This window comes from Pseudorca crassidens, chromosome 2 (genome assembly GCF_039906515.1).
Source record: "Pseudorca crassidens isolate mPseCra1 chromosome 2, mPseCra1.hap1, whole genome shotgun sequence".
In the NCBI taxonomy this organism is placed as follows: domain Eukaryota; kingdom Metazoa; phylum Chordata; class Mammalia; order Artiodactyla; family Delphinidae; genus Pseudorca; species Pseudorca crassidens.
This window is the reverse complement of record NC_090297.1, coordinates 78,246,968-78,264,650: the sequence shown is the minus strand read 5'-3', so window position 1 is coordinate 78,264,650 and position 17,683 is coordinate 78,246,968. Positions and strand designations below refer to the sequence as shown.

Genomic DNA, 17,683 nt, shown 5'->3' with positions numbered 1-17,683 from the left:
TAAACTGTTCCATTTCCTTCCTCACTAACAAACAGGCACACCCAATCACTTTCTTATCTGACTGAATAAATCCCTTTGAAACTGGTCCAATTGGCTAAACTTCTGTAGAAAAGGAGCTGTACCTGTGTTAGGAGAGGGTCATGTTTTGGGGAAGTACAAGAATGCCAAGCCAGTAGTGAGCATCCCAGGATAATACCATGAAGGGTTATTCATTTTCATCTTTACTTATCTTTATTTTCTAATTATTATAAAAGATACTTGTTTCATTAAATATTTATATATATTAGGGAACAGGTTAAAATGTTAAGAGCTCTTCACTAAACAAAGCACTCAGGAATCCTCGCTAAGAGAAAAATACTTGAAATATACTTAGTTTATACTGCTTTGCTTACATTTGTGCCATGGATTTTCTAATTTTCTTGTTTGTCAAGGAGACGTAAGCCACCATAAGCAACCTTACACCCGGGAGAGAGGTGTATCAAGAAGAGAGGCCAGGGAAGTCTTCAATGTGGGGAGGGCCCAAAGAAAGCTGGTGGAATGTGTTAGGATGTGACTGTTGGGTGACTGGATTTTTCTAACTTCCTCTCACCTTGCACCCCACCCGCATATTTGTGCTGTAGTCACTAAATCGGGCATGACTCTGCTGTCTCAAAAACAGCGTGAATTACTTTCAATTTCAGTTTTATCCCGTTACTCTACTGGAAGGGGAGACTGGCTTGCTCAGTCTGTTTTAGCTTTGATAAAGGAGGGACAGAAAGGTGCAAGGAGCAAGTGAGCAACAGGTGAGAGGCAACTGGAACTGTTCTTGGTGTGTGTGGAGCAGGTATGTCTATCTCTTTTATGTGCAACCCCAAATTGATTTCTGATTCAAAGTGACAATTGAGAGAGGGTAGGTTGCCTATTGTCTGGGGTGCAGAGGTCTATGGCTGGCTTCAGTTTGGAGGACGCTCAGCTTCTCTGGATCAGTAAGGTCTGCAAAGTGACGGGCACACTCTGTCTCCCTGGATGTGCTGCTCCTCGAAAGAGTCCTCATGGGAGTTTGCCTGTCTTGCTTTATCCAGCTCTGTGGCTGGCATTAGAATTCAGAGAATAAGACAGTCTGTGCGGGGCTTCCCTGGTGGCGCAGTGGTTGAGAGTCCGCCTGCCGATGCAGGGGAAACGGGTTCGTGCCCTGGTCCGAGAAGATCCCACATGCCGTGGAGCGGCTGGGCCCGTGAGCCATGGCCGCTGAGCCTGCGCGTCCAGAGCCTGTGTGCTCCGCAATGGGAGAGGCCACAACAGTGAGAGCCTCGCGTACAGCAAAAAAAAAAAAAAAAAAAAGACAGTCTCTGCCAAGGAGGTTATAGGCAATTATCATCTGAAGAGATTGTTTCTTTTAATCTTTCTATCAGTCATACTTAAGAAAGCTTCGTAGTGAGAGCTCTGAAAATATCTATGTAGAGATAAATTTAGTTCCCACATAGCTGATTTTTTATTAGTTAAAAATTAAAAATCTCTTCAAAACTCTCTCTTTTTCCTTCTCTCTCTCTGGCTCCCCCTCCTCTCTCTCTTCCCTCTCTCTTCTCCCCCACGCCCTTGTGTTTGTTGGTTTGTTTTTCATAGTTACATTGGAGTCTTTTGTAGCATTTAAAAAATCTATACAATTTGGGTTTAACAACCCCTCTGGATGATTCTTCTGTAGATCAAATTTTGAAAACCACTCCTAAGCAGGACTGAACAGTTGTACTTTGTTAATTGAAGTTAAAAATTCTGTAGCCTCTTCACTGCTAAGAAATCACAGATCTGTTTTTTTTTTTGTTTTTTGTTTTTTTGGAGCAAAGAGAACAAAGAAGCAGTTTATTGAGGCAAAGGCAAAAGGAAACACTCAGAGGAGAGTGTGGGGCACCCCTGCAGGGTTTTTTGATTCCCCCTTTTATCTTATTTTTAGCCCTTTGAACGGGTGGGGTCTTTTTTTTTTAACGTTTTTATTGGAGTATAATTGCTTTACAGTGGTGTGTTAGTTTCTGCTTTATAACAAAGTGAATCAGTTATACATACACATATTATCCCCATATCTCTTCCCTTTTGCGTCTGCCTCCCTCCCACCCTCCCTATCCCACCCTTCTAGCTGGTCACAAAGCACCGAGCTGATTTCCCTGTGCTATGCGACTGCTTCCCACTAGCTATCTATTTCACATTTGGTAGTGTATATATGTCCATATATACACTACCACTCTCTCACTTTGTCCCAGCTTACCCTTCCCCCTCCCTGTGTCCTCAAGTCCATTCTCTAGTAGGTCTGCGTCTTTATTCCCATCTTGCTCCTAGGTTCTTCATGACCATTTTTTTTTTTTTTTAGATTCCATGTATAAAGTTGTTTGCAGTTATTCCTCTCACATCTTCCTACAGCTTCCTTTAGTCTTCACTCTAAAGAGGGGACTGGACAACTGCAGAAATTATAATGTAGCTGCTAGAGGCCCATGTTTTCCTTTGTATTCTTTACTCCCCACACTGAAGAATTAGACAAAAGGAGATGGTACAGGAGCAGTGTTTGAATTTGCTTGCTGCTTTGCTCTGATAAAAAATTTCTATTTGTAGGCCTTGTTTCTTAGTAACCTAGAGTTCACAGACTGTGTTCAAATGCACCCAATGGACCAACTTGTTCAGTGCAATTATTATGGATAAATCTCCATCTAATTCAACAAACATGTACTGAAATCCTATTTCGTGTCGCATGCTATGCTCAGATATAAGATTATAGTATTTAATTTTATTATCAAAACATTCTCCAGGCGGGACCTATAATTTTTCTCACATTACCCCTATAATTATCTTTTTTTTTTAATTTAATTTTATTTATTTATTTTTATACAGCAGGTTCTTATTAGTTATCTATTCTATACATATTAGTGTATATATGTCAATCCCAGTCTCCCAGTTCATCCCACCACCACCACCACCCCCAATCTTTAAAATTGTCTAGGTGAGACTCCTTGTTTAAGGCCACATGAGTAGTAACTGATAGAGCTGTTTTCTCCGGGTTTTTTTTTGATAATATTAGATGTATCTTGAATACTTGACCTATAAATATAAAACTGAATATTTGAGATATTTGAATATTATATCATGTTTGTATATTCTGATAATGAAACATGCATAGATATTATAGGAAACTTTTAATATAATAGCAATCAAAAATATGCTAGGAGACCCATGGTATAATTGTGCTTTTAATACTTAATTTTTCAAATCAAACTTTGCCTTGGAAAACAATGACAAGGAAATCCCATATCCTTTTCACCTAGCTTTACCCAGTGGTGATCTCTTGCTAGATTTGCTTTCTCTCTCTAAATATATGTATATCTCTCTCAATGTAATATAAAATGATATTTGCATTTTTATTCTTATTCTCATTTCTGGGACTAAGTTGCAAAAAAACCTGACCCTTCTCAGCTAAGTACTTCAGCCTGAATCCCTTAAGATACAAGACATTCTCCTGTCTCCTGCCTTCTCTTTTTGAAAGGGAGGCTGCATCCTTTTTATTGACCTCATTCCCACACAGCTGCTGCTTCTTCTACTTAACACTCTTCTATACCTGCAGGTAAAAGATGAGCACATAGGATCACACTAAAGTGTTAGCACATTTTGGTGTATGATGGTCACTTGAAAGCTACCACTGGCTATTGATAAAGGAACTTATAGGATAACCAATGTCTTTGCAGAAGATTATTCTGCCAATTAATTGGTTGCAGTAGCATGGCACAGAAAAATAGATTGTCTGCTTTTTTTTTTAAACTTTTTATTGTGAAAAAATATATTTAACATAAAATTTACCATTTTAACCATTTTACTTAGTTCAGGGGTACTAAGTACATTCACATAGTTGTGCAACTATCACCACTATCCAACTCCAGATATTTTCACCATCCCAAATGGGAACTCAGTACCCTTTAAATAAACAAAAACTCCTCATTCCCTCTCCCTGCAGCCCGTGCTAGACACTATTCTACTTACTGTCTATTCATTTGACTATTTTAGGTAGCTCATATAAGAGGAATCATATTATATTTTTCCTTTTGTGTCTGGCTTATTTCAGTTAGAATAATGTCTCCAAAGTTCATCAATGTAACATATTAGAATTTCATTCTTTTTATAGCTGAATAATATTCCATTGTATGACTTGCCACATTTTGTTTATCCATTCATCCCTTGATGGACATTTGCGCTGTTTCACCTCTTGGCTAATTTAGATACTGCTGCTGTGAACATTGGTGTACAAATATCTGTTCAAGTCCCTGCTATTAATACGTTTGTGTATATACCCTGAAGTGGAATTGCTGGATCAAATAGTAGTTCTATGTTGAATTTTTTGGTGAACCACCATAGTGTTTTCCACAGTGGTTGCATCATTTTACATTCCCACTAGCAATGCACAAGGGTTCCAATTTTTCTACATCCTGGCCAGCACTTGTTTGCCTTTTTTTTTTTGGTAATAGCCACCGTAATTGGTGTGAGGTGGTATCTCATTGTGCTTTTGATTCATATTCCCCTAATGATTAGTGATGTTAGGCATCCTTTGATGTGTCTATTGGCTATTTGTGTATCTTTGGAGAAATGTCTGTTCAGGTCCTTTGCCTATTTATGAATCACATTTTTTTTGCTGTTTTTTTTTTTTAATTTGTAAATTTTTATTCTGTAGGAGTTGTTCCACTTGTAGATGTGGTGTATCTGTGGGGAGGAAGGTGATCTCTGCGTCTTACTCTTCCGCCATCGTCCAAGAAGTATCCCACTTTGATATCTGTTTTTAGTAATATGACTTCTCTTTTTTTCTTAGTCAGTCTAGCTCAAGGTTTGTCAATTTTGCTGATCTTTTTGAGGAACCAATGCTTGCTTTTTAAAATTTTGTCTATTGCTTTGCTGTTGTTTATTTCTGCTTAATCTTTATTATTTCCTTCATTCTGCTAGCCCTGAACCTTGTTTCTTTCTCTAGTTACTTAAGTAGTAAACTTAGGTTGTTGACTTGAGGTTTTTTCGTTTTTATTGCAATCATTTACAGTTATAACTTTCCGTCTTAGTATTGCTTTTGCTACATATTATAAGTTTTGTTATGTTGTGCTTTCATTCTCATTTGTCTCTAAATATTAACTAATATTTCTTGGAATTTCTTCTTTGACCCGTTGGTTAAGAGTGTGTTGTTTATTTTCCACATGCTTGTGAGGTTTCCAGTTTTACTCTAGCTATTAGTTTCTAGTTTTATTCCACTGTGATCAGAAAAGATACTTTGTATGATTTCAGACTTTTTAAAATTTAAGGTTTGTTTTGTGGCCCAAAATATTGTCTATCCTTGGAAGTATTCCATGCACACCTGGGAAAATGTGTATTCTCCTGTTGTTGAATAGGAGTGTGCCATATATGTCTGTTAGGTCCAACTAATCTGTAGTGTTGTTCAAGTCCTCTATTTTGTTATTGATCTTCTGTCTGGTTTTTCTACCCATTATTGAAAGTAGGGTTTTAAAGTCTCCTGTTATTCTTGAGTGCTCTGTTGCTCAATTCTGTCAATGCTTGCTTCATATATTTTGGAGCTCTGATGTTTGAGGCATATATATTTAGAATTGTTTTATATTCCAGTGACTTGACTCTTTTACCTATTCATAATGTCCTTCTCTGTCTCTTTTAATAATGTTTGAAGTACATTCATTCTCTCTTGCCTCATGTAGGTATAACCACCCCAGCTCTCTTTTCACTGCGATTTGCATAGAATATCTTCTTCCATTCTTTCACTTTTAACCTGTGTGTGTCCTTAGATCTAAAGTGAGTTAGACAACATGTAGTTGGAGCACTTTTAAAAAAACATCCATTCTGCCAATCTATGCCTTTTCATTGGAGAGTTAATCCATTTACATTTGTTAGGGGGAGTTTTATCTATCTGCATTTAAAGTAAGTACTGATATGGAAGAACTTATTTTTGCCATTTTCGTATTTATTTTCTATATGTCTTATTGATTTTTATTTCTAATTTTCTTCATTTCTGCCTTCTTTTATGTTTAGTTGATTTTTTTTGTAGTGACATATTTTGATTCCCTTTGTATTTCCTTTTGTGTATATTCTATAGATATTTTCTTTGTGATGGCTGAGGTGATTACAGTAACACTCTTATAATATCTATTTTGAAAAGGTGCCAACTTAAGTTCAAATGCATACAAAAACTCTACTTTTTCATTGCTCTTCCTTCCTCCACTTTATGTTATTAATGACAAAATTACATCTTTATATATTGTCTATCCATTAACATAGATTTATAATTTTTATGTATTTGTTTCTTATATACTGTAGAAAAAGTGTAATTAAACCCCCAATTACAATAATACAGGTTTTTATATTTACTGATAAATTCCCTTTCCCAGAGATCTTTCTATATTCATATGGTTTTCTGGTTACTGTCTAGTGTCCTTTATTTCAACCCTTTAGCATTTCTACCAGGACAGGTCTAGTAGTAATGGATATCTCAGCCTTTCTTTACCTGGAAATGTCTTAAGCTCTACCTCATTTTTGAGAGCAGTTTTTATGGAAAGAGTTCTTTTTTCTTAAAAAAATTTTTTTTTAAAAAATTGAAGTATAGTTAATTTACAATATTGTGTTAGTTTCAGGCATACAGCATAATGATTCAGTATTTTTGTAGATTATATTTTATTAAAGGTTATTATAAGATAATGGGTGTGATTCCCTGTGCTATACAGTATATCCTTGTTGCTTATCTATTTTATACATAGTACTTTTTATCTGTTAGTCCTATACCCCTAATTTGTTCCTCCCCTCTTTTCTCTCCCCTTTGGTAACCACAAGTTTGTTTTCTACATCTGTGACTTTGTTTCTGTATTTGTTTCTGAATATACATTCATTTGTATTATTTTTTAGTTTCCACACATAACTGATATTATTTCTCTTTCTCTGTTTCACTTATTTCACTAAACACAATATTCTCTAGGTCCATCCATGTTGCTGCAAATGGCAGTATTTCATTCTTTTTACTGCCAAATAATATTCCATTGTCTATATACTACAACTTCTTAATCCAGTCATCTGTTGATGGGCACTTGGGTTGCTTCCATGCCTTAACTATTGTAAACAGTGCTGCTATAAACATTGGAGTGTATGTATCTTTTTTGAATTAGAGTTTTCATTTTTTCTGGATATATACCCAGGCATGGGATTGCTGGATCATATGGTAGTTCTATTTTTTGTTTCTTAAGGAATCTCTATGCTGTTTTCCTTAATGGCTGCATCAAATTACACTCCTACCAACAGTGTATGAGTGTTCCCTTTTCTCCACATGCTCTCCAATATTTGTCATTTGTGATCTTTTTGATGATAGCCATTCTGACTGGTGTAAGGTGATAGCTCATTGTGGTTTTGATTTGCAATTCTCTAGTAATTAGTGATGTTGGGCATTTCTTCATGTTCCTATTAGCCATCTGTATATGTTCTTTGGAAAAACGTCTACTCAAGTCTTCTGTGCACTTTTTGATTGAATTGTTTGCTTTTTGAGGTTGAGTTTTATGAGTTGTTTGTATATTTTGGATATTAACCCCTTGTTGGTCACATCATTTGCAAATATTTTCTCCCATTCTGTAGGTTGTCTTTTCGTTTTGTTGATGGTTTCCTTTGCGATGCAAAAGCTTTTAAATTTAATTATGTCTTATTTGTTTATTTTTGCTTTGATTTCTTTTGCCTTAGGAGACTGATCTAAGTAAATATTGCTACAATTGATGTCAGAATGTTCCACCTATGTTCTCTTCTAGGAGTTTCAAGGTTTCACGTCTTACATTTAGGTCTTTAAACCATTCTGAATTTATTTAAATATGTGGTGTGAGGGAATGTTTTAATTTCATTATTTTACATGTGGCTTTCCAGTTTTCGCCGCACCACTTGTTGAAAAGACTGTCTTTTCTGCATTGTATATTCTTTCCTCCTTTGTCACAGATTAATTGACCATATGAGTGTGGGCTTATTTCTGGGGTCTCTATGCTGTTCCATTGAGCTACATGTTGTTTTTTGGTGCCAGTACCATGTCATTTTGATTACTGTAGCTTTATCATGTAGTCTGATGGCTGAGAGGGTTATACCTTCAACTCTACTCTTTTTTCTCAGGATTGCTTTGGCAATTCAGGATCTTTCATGGTTCCATATAAATTTTCAGATTGTTTGCTCTAGTTCTGTGAAAAATGCTTTGATAGAGATTGCATTAAATTTGTAGATTGCTTTGGTAGTATGGCCATTTTAATAACATTAATTCTTCCAATCCAAGAGCACTGGATGTCTTTCCATTTCTTTGAATCATCTTCATTTCCTACATCAATATTTTATAGTTTTCGGAGTATAGTCTTCAACTCCTTTGTTAAGTTTATTCCTAGATATTTTATTTTATTTTTGATGTGATTTTAAATGAGATATCTTTATTTTCTCATACTAATATTTCTTTATTAGTGTATAGAAATGCAAGAGATTTCTGTATATTAATCTTGTATCCTGAAACCTTGCTGAATTCATTTATTAGTTCTAATAGTTTTTGGGTGGAGACTCTAGGGTTCTCTATACAGAGAGTATCATGTCATCTGCAAATAGTAACAATTTTACCTCTTCCTTTCCAATTTGGATACATTTTATTTCTTTTTCTTGTCTGAATGCTGTGGCTAGGACTTCCAATACTATGTTGAAGAGAAGTGATGAGAGTAGGCATCCTTGTCTTGTTCCTGAATTTAGTGGAAGGCTCTCAAGTTTTCACTGTTAAGTATTATATTGGCTATGGGTTTCTCATAAATGGACTTTATTATGTTGAGATATGCTTCCTCTATACCCACTTTGACAAGAGTTTTTATCCTGAATGGATATTGAATTTTGTCAAATGCTTTTTCTGCATCTAGTTAATTGATCATGTGATTTTTGTCTTTCCTTTTGTTAATGTGGTGTAACACATTGATTTGCCTGTATTGAACCATACTTGTGACACTGGAATGAATCCAACTTGATCATGGTGTATGATTCTTTTTATGTATTGTTGATTTCAGTTTGTTAATATTTTGTTGAGGATTTTTGCATATATATTCATCAAAGATATTGGCCTGTAATTTTCTTTATTTGTGGTGCCTTTGTCTGGTTTGGTATCAGGGAAATGGTGGCCTCATAGAATGAATTTGGGAGTGTTCCCTCTTCAATTTTTGGAATTGTTAGAGAAGGATAGGTATAAGTTCTGCTTTATATGTTTGGTAGCATTCCTCAGTGATGCCATCCAGTCCTGGATTTTTGTTTTATGGTAGATTTTTTGTTTGTTTGCTTGTTTTTACAGATTCTATTTCACTTCTAGCGATCGGTCTGTTCAAATTGTCTGTTTTTTCTTGATTCAGACTTGGCAGTCTCTATGTCTCTAGAAGTTTGTCAGTTTCTTCCAGGTTGTTCAATTTGTTGGCATATAACTATTCATAGTATCCATTTATGTTATTTTGTATTTCTTAGGTTGCAGTTGTTATTTCTCCTCTTTCATTTCTTTTTTGTTTATTTCGGTCCTCTCTTTTTTTCTTGGTGAGCCTGGCTAGAGGTTTGTCAATTTTGTTTATCCTTTCAAAAAGCCAGCTCTTGGTTTTGTTGATCTGTTCTATTGTTTTTTGATCCCTATTTTATTTATTTCCTCTCTGATCTTTATTATTTCCTTCCCTCTGCTGACTTTGGGCTTTGTTTGTTCTTCTCTTTCGAATTCTTTTGGGTGGTGGGTTGTGATGAGTTGCTTCTTTCTTGTTGATTTCAAGATTCTCTCTTTGTCTTTTGACAGTTTTATTATAATACGTTTCAGCATGGGTCTCTAATTATTTATCCTATTTGAGTTGTTGAACTTCTTGCATTTGTAGATTCATGTTTTTTCATCACATTGGGAATTTTTAGTGATTATTTCCTCAAAGAATCTCTCTGCCCTGCCTCTCCACTTATGCTTCAGTGACTTCCGTAATGCATGTATCTGTCTACTTGACAATATCCCATAAATCTCTTAGGCTATATTACTTTAAAAAATTCTTTCTTCCTTCTGCTCCTGAGGCTTTATAACTTCAGATATCTTAGCTTTAAGTTTGCTGATTCTTTCTTTTGACTGCATAAGTCTAATCCCATCTAGAAAATTTCTAAATTCAGTTATTGTATTTTCCGGTTTCAGAATTTCTACTGGGTTCCTTTTTATTATTTTTATCACTTTGTTGATTTTAAAATTTTGTTCACATATTGTTTTTCTTTTCTTTCTTTTTTTTTTAGAAATGTGTGGATGGGATGGAGTTACAGCTTATTTATTTATTTAATGTTTGGCTGTCTCACGTTTTAGTTGCAGCATGTGGGATCTTTTGTTGTGGCATGCAGGCTTCTCTCTAGTTGTAGTGCATGGGCTCCATAGCACATGGGCTCAGTAGTTGCACCATGCAGGCTCTCTAGTTGTGGTGTGCAGGCTCCAGAACGCGTGGGCTCTGTAGTTGAGGCATGCGGGCTCTTTAGTTGTGCCGCACGGGCTCAGTAGTTGAGGCACATGGGCTTAGTTGCCCTGCAGCATGTGAGATCTTAGTTCCCCAACCAGGGATCGAACCTGTGTCCCCTACATTGGAAGGCAAATTCTTCACCACTGGGCCATTAGGGAAGTCCCCACATATTGTTTTTCTGGTATTCTTTAGTTCTTTGTGTTTTCATTTAGCTTTCTGAGCATATTTAAGAAAGTTATTTCAAAGTCTTTGCCTAGAACACTTAGTGCATGTATTTCTTCAGGGGTGTTTCATACTACTTTATTTTCTTCCTTTGAAAGGGCCACATTTTCTTTGTATGCCTTGAATGGGCATACATTTCTTTGTATGCCTTGTGATTTTTGTTTTGTTGTTGCTTTTGTTGAAAATTGGGCATTTATAAAAGCAGCTAACTTTCCCATTCTTTGCATACTGGCTTTGTGCCAAGGAATTCTTTCACTAAACTGGCCCTTGGTTTTGAGGCTTGGGATTAAGCTAAAGAGAAACCATAAAGTCCTTTTAGGCTTTTCTGAGCATGCATCTTCCCTGAACCTGTGTGTGCCTTTTCAGTTTTCCCCTGTATATGCTGCTTTTAAATATCTTAATTTCCCAAAGTTTCTCTCCTTGGGTCTTTTGATCATCTATTGTTTGTCTCCACCCTGAAAAGGAAAAATTCAATTTCTCCTCTCAACTTTCTATTCTCCATACTTCACTTCTGGTCACCACATATCTGGGCATTTTTTTCACACTAAGCATTTCTGACACTAATTTCCAAGAGTTAGTCCATACCCCACAGGTTAAGGGCTCAGTCCCACAAGACTGCCCCCCAGTTCAAATGCCAATTGCAAGTCTAGGTTGTCACCTGGACTTCTAACTGGCTATACATTGGAGGTTCCCACCATCTCCTCTTCAGTTTCAATAATTTGCTAGGATGGTTTACAGAAATCAGGAAAAACAGTTTACTTACTAGATTACTGGTTTATTAAAAAAGGATACAACCCAGGAACAGCAAGATAGAAGAAATGCATAGAGAAAGGTAAGAAAGGGTTGTGGAGCTTCCATGTCCCCTCTAGACATGCCATCCTTTGACCACCTCCATGGTCATCAAGTCAGAATCTCTCTGAACCCTTTTAATTAGGGTTTTTCAGTTTTTTAAATGAAGTCTTCATTAAATAGGGATGGTTGATTAAACAATTAGTCATTGATGATTACACAACTTTCAGCTGTTCTCTGATCCCCAGAGGTTGGGGGATGAAGCTGAATGTTCCATGTCTCTAATAGCATGGTTGGTTCTTTTAAGTATGCGTTTAGGTGGGTATGTACTTTATGTATCATAGGGCTTGGTATATTCTAGGCCTTCAGTGTGTAGTAACAATAACTTGAATTTTATTATTATTATTGAAGTAAAATTATAGAGAGTGATAATAGCCTGTGTTTCACTACAAACCTCATCAGAGATTTGAGGGAATGATGGAGGGAAGCCTCTGTAGTCTGCTAATTCTAGGTTAGCTTTCGTCTCATGGAAAGTACAGAATTCTTACCAAGTCCAACGTTGACAAGTGCTTGTATGACTCTGAGTTAGGGAATGACTTTATAATCTTATTTCTACTAGGAATCACTTCTAGGTTAGCAGGTTGCCATGGCATCTGGACCCAACATGATGGACCCCATTTGTCTGGTGGAAAATGACAATGAGCTGCTGTCAGTGAACCAGGAAGCTCTACAGATTCTTGAGAAGATTTCACAGCCATTGGTGGTGGTGGCCATTGTAGGACTGTATCGTACAGGCAAATCCTACTTGATGAACCGTCTTAAAGGACAGAACAATGGTGAGTGTTATACTTGGTCAGGATCCATTTGTTTGACTCTAGCTGATATCTCAGCCTCTTAATTTTCTTCCCTGGTCATGTGAAGGGAGAACCAAATTCCTCTCAATAAGCCACCGTTTCACTTCTAATTCTCACCACTAAATCACTACCTTATTGTGATCTGTTATCATATTTTTTGTTTTATTCCTATAAAGCAATATTTCTCCTATGTATGCAAAAAATCCTACCTTCTTCTACCTGCTTAAGTACTGGGCTCTTGCAATTGTGTCTTCTCTCTCTCTCGAAACACATTTTGCTTTTCTATGGGATATTCTCATCAACATATAAAGATGTTTCATTATGTATTATCTTAAAAACCCTTCCTGGACTTCATATCCTATTGTGGCTAATACCTCTTACCCTTTTCAAAAATTATTTTGTCTGGCAAAAAGTATAATCTCAATTTCTTTTTTCCACTTTTTTACCTGCCCATATTTTACTGCAATCCACTTCTCTCTGTCTCTGAACCTCACCATTCCTTCAAAATACTCTTCTTATGGTTACCTGAGACCTCTGTTTTGTCTGATTCATGGATACCTCTTTGTCTCCTTGTTGATCCCTTGCTTGGAGTCATTCTCACAATTAATATCCCCTCCTCCTTGAAATAGGTGACAGACAAAGTAGGACATTCTTGAGGAAATAGAGAAAGCACCATGTTGTATGCTGGGGTACTTAAACTCCAGTAAGTCTGACTTTGTAGCCCCTGGGCTGCTTAGATTATCTGCTGTAACTGAATGTTGCTTTCTCCCCTCCCCTTGCAGGTTTCCCTCTGGGCTCTACAGTGCAGTCTAAAACAAAGGGCATCTGGATGTGGTGTGTGCCTCACCCTTCCAAGTCAGACCATACCCTGGTCCTTCTGGACACAGAGGGCCTGGGCGATGTGGAAAAGGTAAGGCAGAAAATCACAGATAAATCCTTTTTATTCTGGATTTTCTCCTTATTGCTTGATGATCATAGACATTTAACTGCTGTTGTCTATTTGTAAAGTCTAGAAATCACCTATAGTAAAGGAGGCAGACTATGGTTTGTTTGAATCTCACTTCTAGGTAATGTATCATGGTATGTTAGATAAAATCTTTTATTTCTTGGCACTGTGTGGATGACTTGATTACATTTAATAAATAATTGTTGAACAACTGAATTCTAGACCTTTGGACTTAGTACTGTAGATATCACTGACCAAAATAAATGTCCTGTCCTCAAAGAGTCTTTAGTCCAGTTGACAAGGCCGCACATATGCAGTCGGGTTTAATAAAGTATGATTGGTAAAGAAGCAGGTTGGAGAGAGGAAGAAGTGCTGCGTTGCAATCTCCAACTTCTGTCAATTCCATGTGAGCTCTAGATTGAAAGGTCCTTTTGAGTTATCCTGAGCTGGGACAAGGGTGCTGATAAATTATTGGAAGCCTGCTCTGGAAGCCTTTCTAATTAAGAGGCCTGACACCTGAAGACTGTCTTTCACCAGCACTCCCAACAGCTGGGGGACTAAGTCCTTCAGTCTTGAAACGTGATCCAGGCAGCACCTCACAGTTTCCATAATTGACAGTTAAGTGTAAGGATGCCTTGGTAAGAAAGTGGAGAAACATCAACCTGGGAGTGAGGAAAGTTTTCTGATTCACCTTCTTAGCTACCAGATGAAGAATGTATTTGAGGGTTAGAGTTAAGAGATGGGTTTATATTTTCTATGATGAAGTTCATCAACTACTCACAGAGCATTGTAGAATGCTGTAAGATACCTCTGAATGTGCTGTTTCTATAAAGGCATGTGTTTGTCCTACAAGAAACATTTTAAGATGGATTTTTGGTATTTTAGCTTTCTACTAATGGATGAAATAAATTACTTTTTTTCCACTTACTTTGAGACTTATTTGGAAATAGTATCTAAATTTCTATAGCTTTCTATTTCTTCCCAAAGGAGAATTAGAAATTCTGTATTTATTTAAAATCATATATCAAGCAATGATATAGTCTTGTTGTTGAAATAATTTATTGTTTGTCATAAATACCACTTCTTCTTATCCTAATTGATTATTTTTAAAAATTGCATTTTGGGGAAATAAAGTGATGAATAGATTATTTCCCCCCCAAACTCCAATATAGACTGTTCTTGACATGAATCACAGTTTTTGCATTTGTTCTAGGGAATAGCTTCACAACCGTTATAGTAGAAATGATCTCTGGATTTATGCTATTACTTAGACAGTGCTATGATTTATACAAACAAATTAGCCTGGCCTTTAAGGTCCTTCATCAGGCTGCACTAGAGCTCAAATGTACTTCTCCACTCAACCTCTGCTCCAGTCAAATGAAATGACTCTATTTTCATTACAAGACCCCTGTATTCTCCCATGTCTAATTTTGCTTCTGTGAGTGTTTCTGTCTATGGGACCACCTTCATTTCTTCAATTCCACATTCAACCAATCCTTTAATACTCAGTTCAAGACTTTGAGGAGGCTTTCATATCATAGATTCTTTCTCCAGCTTTCATAGCTCTATTCTTCCTTGACAAATTTTAATTTAATATTATAGCTATAAGTTCAACTGCTTATATACACTACTAAGATGTAAGCTTTTTATAGGTATTGTCATCTTTGTTACATTTATTGTTATGGATGTTTGTCACTGCTTTGAAATAGGCATCTTGAAAGGAATAATTGTCATTTTTAACATGGCTTTTTGAAATCTAAGAAACAGTAGGGATCATTCAGTAACTACTTGCAGATATTTACTGATTGGATATAATTTAAATACCCAGTTATGCCAACTGTGGTATATTTTATATGGGCTATGATTAATAAATATTTGTAGAATAAATAAGTGCTAACAGTCATCATTGAATACATAATTACACACCAAGTACTGTACTCGATTTTATGTATATGTTATTTTACTTCATCCAATTGAGGGGAAAAAAAGCACTATGAAGATAAGAAGGATTTTATATATGAAAAAATTGGAAACATAAAAATGTCTTTGTAATTGTCAAAGCTGTTATCTGTATTTATGTTTCTCTTCAAACAATTTCTTTGCATGGTGAGTATGTCAGCTGAAATAATAAATGAAAATATGATAGAATAAGTGTATGAATGAATTTCTAATTTAGGAGTAAACTCCTAAGTCTTGTGTTCAAATGTGCTTTCTAGGGTGACCCTAAGAATGACTCGTGGATCTTTGCCCTGACTGTGCTTCTATGTAGCAGCTTTGTCTACAACAGCATGAACACCATCAACCACCAGGCCTTGGAACAACTGCAGTATCCTTCCAGGAACTGAACCACCAAGTTTCATTGAGTTTTTGGGAATGGAGATAGAGTCAGTTTCTCCTTCCCTGTTATTTAGCTGCCTTTAGTGGAGTGGAGGGGACTCACGGCAAAAGAGAGTGATTATAATACTTTTTAATTAGGGAAATGTGGGAATTGTGTGTAGGGGTTTTCTTTTCCTTGACCAAGTTCCTAGTTATGTGACAGAGCTCACAGAACTCATCAGGGCCAAGTCCTCTTCAAGATCTGGTGTACTAGAAGATTCCACAGAGTTTGTGAGTTTCTTTCCAGACTTTATCTGGACTGTACGGGATTTCACCCTGGAACTGATGTTAAACGGTCACCCTATCACAGAAGATGAATACCTGGAGAATGCCTTGAAGCTGATTCCAGGTATCAGAGCATGGTCTGGACAGTGGATGGTCCAATAGAGGGTGGGATCTACTACACACCGTCCACCATCTCTGGGGCTGCATTTGTATTTGAGACTCGATCAAAGTCTGTAGAAACTGTGGCTGGAAAGCGGATTGCAAAGCTCTAGGGACTAGAGTCTAAGTTCTCTTAAGAAAAGTAAAGTGTAAGGTAAAGTGAAATTATTCAAAACCAATTTGTTTTTCATACCATTTTTAACTTAGCATCCAGATTACAATGGGTGCTAATTCTTCTAAAGACCAGACACTTGAGTTCCCTATTTTGGCTTCTGCTTTTTTTGTTGAGGAAAAAAACTGACAAGATACTTGTTAGACATGAAATTAAAATGAAAAGTCAATCTAATGAAAAAAAAAGTGCATTTCACATAGCTAGGTATTATTTTTCTCAAAGAGGGAACTTTCTAATCCTGTATAGTATATCATCTACAAAATGACTTCATGTTCTAAGTAATCCTGAAGAAGTGTGTGTCTTTTCAATCTATGCCTTTTCAATATTTGCAATAATTTTTAGAACATTCATTTTACATTCCATATCACAGCTTTCTCCTAATTCCCATATATTTACCCATGCTTTAATTACAAATTAATAAATTATTTTAATGGGTTACATTTACCGTGGGTATATCTGACGAAATCTTGAAAGATATAACAATTCTGATTTATTCCTTTTTGTTTTCATTTTTCTGTTTATGCTTTCTTTAAATATTTATTGAGAAATTGGCTAGGGGGGAGAAGACAACTGTCAGATCAAACATAATCCTTTATGTCAAAGAGGTTATTGATTAGTGGTGACATCTTAAAATTACATTTTAGGTACATTTACCCTTCAGTGTTTTTTACTAAAAATTAGCTAACTCTGTACCAATTATTTTTTAGCATCAAAATCATTTCACCTAAATAATCTGGTGTCATTCCTAATATTCCTGATATTGTTCAGTATCCCTTTTTTGTGGCTCTTCTTTTTAGTCCCACAGCTCAATTCCTACATGAGATTAAGTAGAGCAAAAAGTTACACTTGACCTTTCATTCTTTTAGCCATTAGTTCAGTAAACATCTAATAGACAACTACTCTACCATGTGCAGGTCTGGGGATACCAGCCATAGGTTTCTTTTACTGGATCAGAAGTCTCCCCAAATTTCTCTCCAGAATTACATCATTGGTATAAGTTTGATATGCATAGAAGTACTGAATGTCTATGTTAAAGGAGTTATAAACATAGAAGACAGCAAAGATACACAAATCCCTGTCATAAAAACCATTAGCTCCCTTGTCCCAAGACTCTTCCCAGTCTAATCTCTGTTTTTCTGTCCCTCAGGCAAGAATCCCAAAGCCCAAACATCAAATCTACCCAGAGAGTGTATCAGGCATTTCTTTCCAACACGGAAATGTTTTGTCTTTGACCGGCCAACAAATGACAAAGAACTTCTAGCTGATATTGAGAATGTGTCTGAAGACCAACTGGATCCTAAATTCCTGGAACAAACAAACAATTTCTGTTCTTACATCTTCACCAATGCAAAAACCAAGACCCTCAGAGAGGGAATCACAGTCACTGGGAACCGTGAGACTCTTTTTCCCATTTCCGTGGGACCACTGAATATTTTATATATGTGTTTTTCAG

The 17,683-nt window shown here is 36.3% G+C and overlaps 1 protein-coding gene across 9 annotated transcripts in view; it reads left to right on the top strand.

The window, feature by feature from the left end:
- The first annotated feature begins 669 nt into the window (after positions 1–669).
- Positions 670–17,683, top strand: part of LOC137218956 (guanylate-binding protein 6-like) — a 33,423-nt gene continuing 16,409 nt past the window's right edge. For 8 of the 9 annotated variants that reach the window (XM_067726826.1, XM_067726823.1, XM_067726822.1 and 5 more), the window contains exons 1-6: positions 670–823; positions 12,118–12,334; positions 13,135–13,262; positions 15,515–15,624; positions 15,827–16,023; positions 17,378–17,623. In XM_067726826.1, coding sequence (XP_067582927.1) covers positions 12,145–12,334; positions 13,135–13,262; positions 15,515–15,624; positions 15,827–16,023; positions 17,378–17,623 — 871 coding nt within the window. In that variant the 5' untranslated portion in view covers positions 670–823; positions 12,118–12,144. The remainder of the gene's footprint in view (positions 824–12,117; positions 12,335–13,134; positions 13,263–15,514; positions 15,625–15,826; positions 16,024–17,377; positions 17,624–17,683) is intronic. The other variant, XM_067726821.1, reaches the window with a different exon arrangement.